This window comes from Pithys albifrons, chromosome 5 (genome assembly GCF_047495875.1).
Source record: "Pithys albifrons albifrons isolate INPA30051 chromosome 5, PitAlb_v1, whole genome shotgun sequence".
In the NCBI taxonomy this organism is placed as follows: domain Eukaryota; kingdom Metazoa; phylum Chordata; class Aves; order Passeriformes; family Thamnophilidae; genus Pithys; species Pithys albifrons.
In genome coordinates this window covers 47,466,634-47,475,124 of record NC_092462.1, presented here as the reverse complement: position 1 = coordinate 47,475,124, position 8,491 = coordinate 47,466,634, and the positions used below count along the sequence as shown (strand labels likewise).

The 8,491-nt window shown below is 43.1% G+C and overlaps 1 protein-coding gene across 1 annotated transcript; it reads left to right on the top strand.

The window, feature by feature from the left end:
- Positions 1–1,326: 1,326 nt before the first annotated feature.
- On the top strand, positions 1,327–8,410 carry SRD5A3 (steroid 5 alpha-reductase 3). The gene is made up of 5 exons (XM_071556474.1): positions 1,327–1,579; positions 4,430–4,581; positions 4,981–5,175; positions 6,414–6,536; positions 7,049–8,410. The coding sequence occupies exons 1-5, from the start codon at positions 1,374–1,376 to the stop codon at positions 7,306–7,308; spliced, it is 936 nt and encodes a 311-aa protein (XP_071412575.1). The 5' UTR covers positions 1,327–1,373; the 3' UTR covers positions 7,309–8,410.
- Positions 8,411–8,491: the final 81 nt, after the last annotated feature.

Genomic DNA, 8,491 nt, shown 5'->3' with positions numbered 1-8,491 from the left:
GGCTACAACCTCCGTTCAGGTAGCTGTAGAGTGATAAGGTCACCCTCGAGACTCTTTTTCTCCAGGCTAATCAACCCCAGCTCCCTTATCTGATCCTCACAGGACATGCGCTCCAGACCCTTCACCAGCTCCATTGCCCTTCTCTGGATGTGCTTCAGCAACTCATTGTCTTTGTTGTATTGAGAGGCCCAGACCTGGACACAGAATTTGAGGTGCAGCTTCACCAGTGCTGAGTGCAGGGGGACAATCACTGCCCTGGTCCTGCTGGGCACACTATTCTTGATAGAGGCCAGGATGCCACTGGCCTTCTTGGCCACCAGGACACACTGCTGGCTCAGGTTCACCACCTGTCAACCAGCATCCCCAGGTCCTTTCCAGCCACTCTTTCCCCAGCCTGTAGTGCTGTAGGGGGTGTTGAGATGCCAGTGCAAGACCTGGCAACCAGCCTTGTTAAACCTCATGCAATTGGCCTTGGCCCATTGATCCATCCTGCCCAGATCCCTCTGTAGAGCCTTCCTGCCCTCCAGCAGATCAACACTCCTGCACACCTTGGTGTCGTTTGCCATTTTACTAAGAGTAGACTTGATCCCCTCATCCAGATCATCAATGTTAGAAACAGAATTAGGGGTTTGCTGAAGCTAAAGAAACTGTAAGAGAATAGGAGGTGGGGTAATTAGTTTCTAACGTTTTTCCCCACCTTTGGAGGGGGTGGGGGGGTCTTGGACAGGCAGGTGAACCAGGCCAGACTGTGAGTCCCCAATTCCCAGCCAATAGGAAGATGGGACAGGGACCTTTCGGCCGGGAAAGGGTATAAAAAATTCTGTTTCTTTTTGTTCTGGATCTGTCTCTTGGGCCAGAGAGAGACACACGCAGTTCGGTCGAATCTGTTAAATAAAAGTTTAGTTTTGCTTTGACGCCTTTGTCCCCTCTAAATTTTATTGGTAAAATGTGAGCATTTCTCACTATCAAGAAATATAATAAACAGGACTGAGCCACCACTGGTAGGGGAACACCACTGGTGACTGGCCACCACCTGGATGCAGCACCATTTACCACTCTCTAGCCGTCCAGACAGTTTCTGACCCGGCAGAGAGTGCACCTGTCCAAGGTGGGCTGCAGCTTTTCCAGGAGACGGTGTCAAAGGCTTTGTTGAAGAACAGGCAGACAACAAGCACCGGCGCAGCTGCAGGGACAGCGCGCAGCCACCTCGCCGCTGCCAACCTGCCCCAGAGCCGCCCCAGCCGCGTCTGACCCCGCTTGTCCCAGCAGGGGGAAGCGGAAGGGGCTCCGCTGCGGTGGGCGGGCCGGGGCTGGGACTGGGGAGGAGCGGGAGCGAGGCCGGGGCCGGCACGGATCGGAGCGGAGGGCGGGCGATGCTGGCGGCGCTGGCTGCCGCCTGGTCCCTGCTGGCCGCCCCATTCCTGGCGGCGCTGCTGCTGCTCCGGCGGGGCCCGGCGCCGTGGCCCGATGGCGGCGGCGCCGTCTCCGGCCTCTTCCAGGACCTCATTCGCTACGGGAAGACGAAGCGCGGGTGCGGGCAGCGCGCGGGCTGGCTGCGGCTCCTGCAGGTGCCCAAGAGGTGAGGGGCGGCCCCACCGGCGGTCCCGGTTGCCGCAGCCGCGGGCGGGACAGTGTCCCGGGCCGCAGGGAGGGCGGCCGAGTCACGAAGCTGGGCACAGCATCGATGCACAAGTGTTCCTCTGATTTTACAGATGGGGAACCGGGCAGCATAAAGACTGCCGGCGATCATACAGAATCCATGTTCCAAATGGGAACAAAAGCCTAATTCCTTGATTCCCAGTCCCATGCGACATCTGCAAAACAAACCCTCCTACAAGACTCAGGTCAGGCACCTGGGAATGTGGAATCCTGAGTGTAACTATGACTCTGCAAATACGCTGCAGGTTTACTGTCTTACACCCATTCTGAGTAGTTGCCTTCTCTCTTAAAGGTTTCTTTTTAAAATGTGAGTTAGCATAGTAATAACAGCATGGGAATAAGCGATCTTGAGCCTGCATGAACAGCCGCTGATAAGGCAAAAGAACCACTGTGTTATCCAAACACATCTTAATAGATGTTTGATGAAATTAAATATATGTATATGATGTCTAAATGAAATGAAATAATGAAATTAAGTGGATGTTTAATGAAATTATGAAAGAGGGTGAAACCCCACATTTACAGCTTTTTATGTTTCTTGCTTTATATATTACGGGATTCCTTAGTACTTGATCAGCTGAGATGCATGACCAGGACTAGTCTTTGACTTGAATGTGGGCGAGACAGGATCTTGCAAAGCCAGCAGGACAAGACTGGGAGGCTGCTTAGAAGATCTGATCACCTATAATGTAACAATACTGTAATGTCTGGCACATCTTATAAACATAGCTTTCAAACCAAATGTTAAAAAAAAATTGTGACACAGCATGTTATTGATGGAAGGTTTGTAATGCAATTTCTTGTTTATCAGGCTTCTGGATACAGAAAATACCCAGGGATGTGTTTAAACTCTGTGATATCTTCAGCAAAATAAGGGTTCATGAAGGCCCTGTCTTAATTGCAGTATGCACATTCTTTAGGGAGGTTCTTGTTTGAGTTGACCTTTCCCCAACAGAAGTTTCCCAACAGCCTTTCTTAGGGAGGAGGGTGTGTGAAGAACATGCTTTTTCTGGGAATTGGTCGCAAGCCCTCAACACCTACAAAGCAATTCTGTTAATTGCTTAGTGAATCCATAACACTTCTAGCTGAAAGAATAGAGAAGGTCCTGAAGGTAGCCACTGAGACATTTTCTGTTCTGTTCATCTGTGTCTTTCTTCCAAACAAGCATTATATTTTCACTAGCCTAGGCTTATTTTTAACTTTGGCATTCTATCTTATTCTTTTCAGGTTGCTTTGGCAAATAGTGAAAATTCCTCTCCTTGAGGGATGGCATGTGTACTTAACTGCAGTGCTGGTTTGCTCTGTAGGTCAGATATATCCCCAGTATAATTGAGATTGCTGAAAGCTCTCAGGGCCTGTCTCTGCGAAGCTGCCAGGGCTTTTTTGTGTGCTGGTAGCAATAAGCAGTGCGTATGGAGAAAGTTCCCTGGCGAGTGACAGGATACGAGTCTACTGAGTAATAGGACAACAGGGAAAGACCTTGAAACTTGGAGATGGTGATGAGTGTTTATCAATAGATAAATTCTGTTTGTCTTATAAACAGAAAACAAGGGAGAGGGGTTAAATTTTACTTCGGCTATTGCAAATCAGCAGGGCAAATATTTGCTGGTTTTGCTTGGTAGAAGGAACTGAGGAAAAGTGATTGTGTGTAAGGGCTCTCAGCTGCTAATGAGCAAGGCGCTCTGGAGCGTGCAGGGATGCTCACTACCCCTGTGGTTCTGACTGGACCTCTGTTGTGCTTTTGGGAGATACCTGAGCTGCTCTGGGAGGGGGTCACTTTAATTGGTTTCACTAAGCAAGGGCATTGTACCCCTACACTTGCCCCAAGAGAAAAGTTTGCATGTTCAACAGAAATACAGTTTTCTCTTGACTATACAGTTATATTCTGGTTTTGTACTTAGAGCTGCATTGTCAAGTCTAAGCCATCAGCATCTTCCCATGGTACATATTTTATCTATTTGCAGGTGTTTCCAGAGGTCCTGATTTTTATTCATAGCCAGAAGGACTTTTAAAAGCAAAATGAAATACTGGATCACCTAGTTTGAGCTGCATATTGTAGGCTGTTTAACTCAGTCCACTTACCTGCCTTGACTGTCGCATTATGCATTTCAGTAAGGCACAGTGTGCTTTTATAAGTCCATTACAGGGTTGGGAGATTCTTTGTTTTCTTCAAAAAACCCCATGTGGTCTTGCCCTATAATCATCAGTGGTGCTGATGGTCACTGTTTTTTTCCTATATGATTGTTGCAGACTTTGAATTTGCAGAAGGACAAGATATTTTAATGTAGATCAGAGCAATTACTTCTGGGTGCCTTTTACCATCTGCATTTGTAATTTATGAACTTGATAATACACTGTGTAGTGCACCCACTGGAACTGAGCAAAGTGGGAGTGCTGCGAAGTGCAGCAGCTTGGAAACTCCCAGAAAATAAATTTGGATGTGCTTTTAGTGGTGTAAATTGTAAAGAAAAAGTTGTGTTCATCATGATTAGTTGTGTCTTGAGGAATACCTTTGCAATGTGTGGTTTACACTTTCTCCTGTTTAGTGCAGATATGGTTAGTAAGGTAAGCTAAGTTAGAGGCTATTCCAGGCAGCATTTTACTGGGGAAAAATGCGTTAGGGTTATTACTGTGTGGTTCCTGAGTTCTCTATTATTGACGTGGGCACCAAAAGGGAATGTACTCACCATCAGGCAAGCATGTCCTGCAGCTACATTTCCAACTAAGGAACAATGACAACATTAATGATTAAGCCTTTTTGTTCCCACAGGTGGTTCACTCACTTTTATGTGGTTTCTGTGCTCTGGAATGGCTTTCTGCTGATCTGCCTCTTTCGAGCTGATTTCCTTGGAGAGCCACTCCCATCATGGATTCAGCACATGCACCATGCTCTTGGCAGAGATTCTCAGAGTGGGGACATGGGCAAGTATTCCAGCTATTATGATGCAGCCATGTCAATATTAGAAAACTGTATTACCAACACCGTGCTGAATTTGTATCCAAGTGCTACTTCATCAGTTGCTTTTAAACTGACTTTCCTGGAATACCAAGCCTTTGTCATTATTCAAGATGTAAATCATTCTAATCTATAGGTAGATGGCCTTCAGCAGTCCTTTTAACAGAAAGGGCCATTAGTATCTTCTGGAAGCAATCTTGCCATGGTCAGGAGTGCCTCAACTGTACAAATATTTTCCCCAGTTAATTTAAAATGAGAGTAAAATTTTGCTCTGGGGGGAGGAAGCAATATCGTTTTTGAAGTGTTTTGTTAGGGTTAAATTGTTCATATGTGTCTCAAAGTTGCTATTTTTTATCTGCAAGCAGATTGTGAGCACTTCTCTGCTGTCCTGGTTCTCCTGCTCCTTTGGCTGCACAGCTGTCGAAGGCTTGCGGAATGTCTCTGGACCAGCGTGTTTTCCAATGGTGTCATTCATATCGTGCAGTATTGCTTTGGACTTGGTTACTACATTGCTGTTGGCTCAACTGTGCTATGTCAAGTGCCTACTAATGTCAGGAATGGTAAGTGCCTGCTCAGTTATTACCAAAGTTGCAGTTTTGCTCCCATTTGTTTCCATCTAGAGGGCTGCTTCTTTGAGAAGTGTGTTAACTGATGAGACATAAAAATACTGGCATAGTTCAAAGTACCTACATTTCAGTATATCATGTAATCAGCCAGCATTATACACAAACACAGACAGTGACACACACTTTCATGTTAACTATCTGAAAGACATCTCACGTAGATGCTTTCAGGATCATTATCAATCGGTTTCGTATTGAGATACTTACGCTTTATGAAGGACATTAATTGGTACCAGTTGTCAAGTGCTACTATGCAACTTCAGTTCTCAAACTGGAGTTTGTTTTTTTAAGCTGTCCTGTAAGGTGAGTCTGCAAGGCTGTCTTGGCCACCTCCTTTGTTTTCCATTAAGATCTTGCCACTGCTCTGCTTGATTTAGCCAGCCACTTCTTTCTCTCAGTACTGTAATGTCTCCATTAATAAAGCAGAAATTTGTAGTATATGACTTGTTTCTGCCAGCACATTCCACTGAGCTGCATAGATGAACCACAAGTTGGTTGTAGCACTCATCCCATGACTAATTTTTGTAAAGCAGTCATTACTAAGTATGTAAGTTTAGTGAATTTTTTAACCATTTCCAAGCACATCAACTCTAGTTTAATCCACTGATTTTTAAAAAAATTCTTCAGATCTCCTGTGTGTAAATAAAGCCTTTTTCTTTCTGGAGGTATATTCTACTTTTCAGATCTTGTAGATTCTTAGAGATGGTGCATTGGCTTGTACTTTGGAAATCATCCTTCAGATAGTTACCATTTTTTGAAGGCCTAAATATTTCACAGTGTATGTGTGTGTGTAAATGTATCTCACTGTGAACAAGACCAACAACTGTGTACTTACATGTTGACCAGAGCGATGCAACACGTTTAACTAGGATGATAATGGTTACAGTGTTGAATATTGAGGTCTTGGACTATCAGTTATGTATCATTGTACATCATGGTGTACTTTAGACTAGTGGATTAATAACTATGTATTTTAGTATAGAGCAGTTAAGGGAATTGAACTATCAGCTGGGAACTTAAATGATGCAGGATTTAAATGCATCTTTCAAGGGATTAAAGCCTTACTACTAGAGTTCTGTAAGACAGTAACATCTGAAAAAATGTATATAGTGTTTTTGGATGATGTTTGGGAAATTACTTCCTGGCTGTGTATTAATAAAACATGTTTAATTCAGGAAAAGAGCTTTCTGTGCAGATCTGCTGGTATCACATTGTAGGAGTTATGATGTACATTTGGGCCTCTCATCACCAGCACAGATGTCTTGAAATTCTAGCCAGTCTTAGAAAAAGCAAATCAGGTAAGATGTTTCATTCCTGTCAACTGTTCACTTAGAAAAATTTTCCTGGTTGTATCAGAGGCTTCTATAGCTTCTAATACTTTAAAAATGAATGTTTTTCTGTTCCTCTAGTGTGCTGTTCCCTATATGAACACACATGAAATGAGGCTGTTTGGAAACAGGAGCAGATGGCTGAACCAAAGGGGAAGGGGTGTGATGTGTCTGTGTCTACAGTTCAGTAGAACTTAAAATGAACATCTAACATCCTAAGGACGGACACATTCTAGTGGTTACAGCTTGTGCTGTTCCCTGGGGACCTTACTGCTGTTTCCGTGTGGGCTGAAAATAGGTTTCCTTGCTCTTTATTTGCACAGCCAGAGGTGGCATTTTATTTCATTAAGCACAAAGCTGCCAGATCAGATGGAGGTGAATGATGATGATGATAACTTTAGTAAGCACATTGTTCTGTAATTGTGAGAAGAAAAGTTTGCTTAATGCATGTTCTCAATTAATTTCTTTCTGTTTGCTTGCAGGAAAGGTGGTAAGTCTGAGCCACAGTGTACCTTTTGGAGACTGGTTTGAGAGCGTTTCTTGCCCTCATTATTTTGCAGAGCTCCTCATATATGTTTCTATGGCCATCATGCTTGGATTTCAAAATGTGACATGGTGGTGTGTAGTGATGTATGTTGTTTTTAACCAGGCACTGGCTGCTGTTTTGTGTCATGAGTTCTATCAGAAAAACTTCAGCTCCTACCCAAAGCATAGAAAAGCATTTATACCACATGTTTTTTAGAATATTTTTTGTGAAGTACCTTTAGTGCAAACTGGGAAATGTTTTCTAGAAGGAAATAAGAGATTTATGGTTTATTAAAACCTAGGTAAAATGACGTATTTTCTCCAAATCTACCTTAAAGGCTTGTAATTTTTTAATGATAATCTCACCCATGTCACCAATTTTATGTAGGGAAATGTAAGGTCTCTGCATGTCATCAAGCTAAAAGTGGTTTACTGAAGGCTTCAATTCAAAGTGAAGAGATGCTAATTGGCCCTTTTTTCTAATTATATCTTATGCATAAAACACTTGCTTTTGTGCAGCAAGTCCAAATATTTGTGAAAATTAATGAAAAGAGGGTGCAAGGAATCATTTGAACTACTGTATTTCATGTCTTGACTAATTAAGCGTATTTCTTTCCTAGTCTCTTTTCTTTCAATCACTTCAGAGGGAAGCACATTTTGTATCTTTCTGTGCTTCCTTGTTGACAATTAAAACCAGCCACTGCTTTATAACTGTAAGCACAAAAACCAGTAGAGGAATCTGCCGTGGAGGAATGACTCATGCTCAGCAGTGGAGATAGACAGACCATTCTCTGCATTACTTCTTCTGCACCAAAGTGTTTTCATCCATCGATGAAAATTCCTTTACCTCTAAACTGGGTAAATCGTGGAATGTTCTCTCTCTAGAGAGTAGAAGAGAATTTGCAGAAAATTAACATTCTTGGTTATGGTTCTGTTGCTCTCATTGCAATCTGCTGTGTGTTAGAAAGGACAGTTGTGCAGAATGGCCATAACCATGACTATGACTACACAACTTTTTAAACAAATGTAATGAATTGCCCAGGCAGAGAACACGCAGAAACCAGTACCTGACAAGTATTGCAAAGAAATTCTTTACTGGGGAGATGGTGTCACTCAGCACCAGGCTTTTTTTTTTGCACTTAACTGTAGAATATTTTGATCCTTCTGATGATACTGGAGTGAATGATCAGTTTGTGTGATGTAGCATATGGACGCTGGTGTTTCAGCATGTTGTCTACTTACATTATTTTGTATATAAGAATTTTTATACACTGAAGTATATCCTGTGAATTTCCTAATTAAAAGTTTATTACACTTTCTATTTCCTTTTTGTGTGATTTTTCAAAATTGAGCTTACATATTTGCCAAACACAAACAATTGCTGCACAAATGTTGTGCCT

Coding starts and splice junctions, on each gene's coding strand:
- SRD5A3 (XM_071556474.1), top strand. CDS start 1,374: ATGCTGGCGGCGCTGGCTGCCGCCTGGTCCCTGCTGGCCGCCCCATTC. Junction 4,582..4,980: donor TTCTCAGAGTGGGGACATGG/GCAAGTATTCCA, acceptor ATCTGCAAGCAG/ATTGTGAGCACTTCTCTGCT. Junction 5,176..6,413: donor GCCTACTAATGTCAGGAATG/GTAAGTGCCTGC, acceptor TGTTTAATTCAG/GAAAAGAGCTTTCTGTGCAG.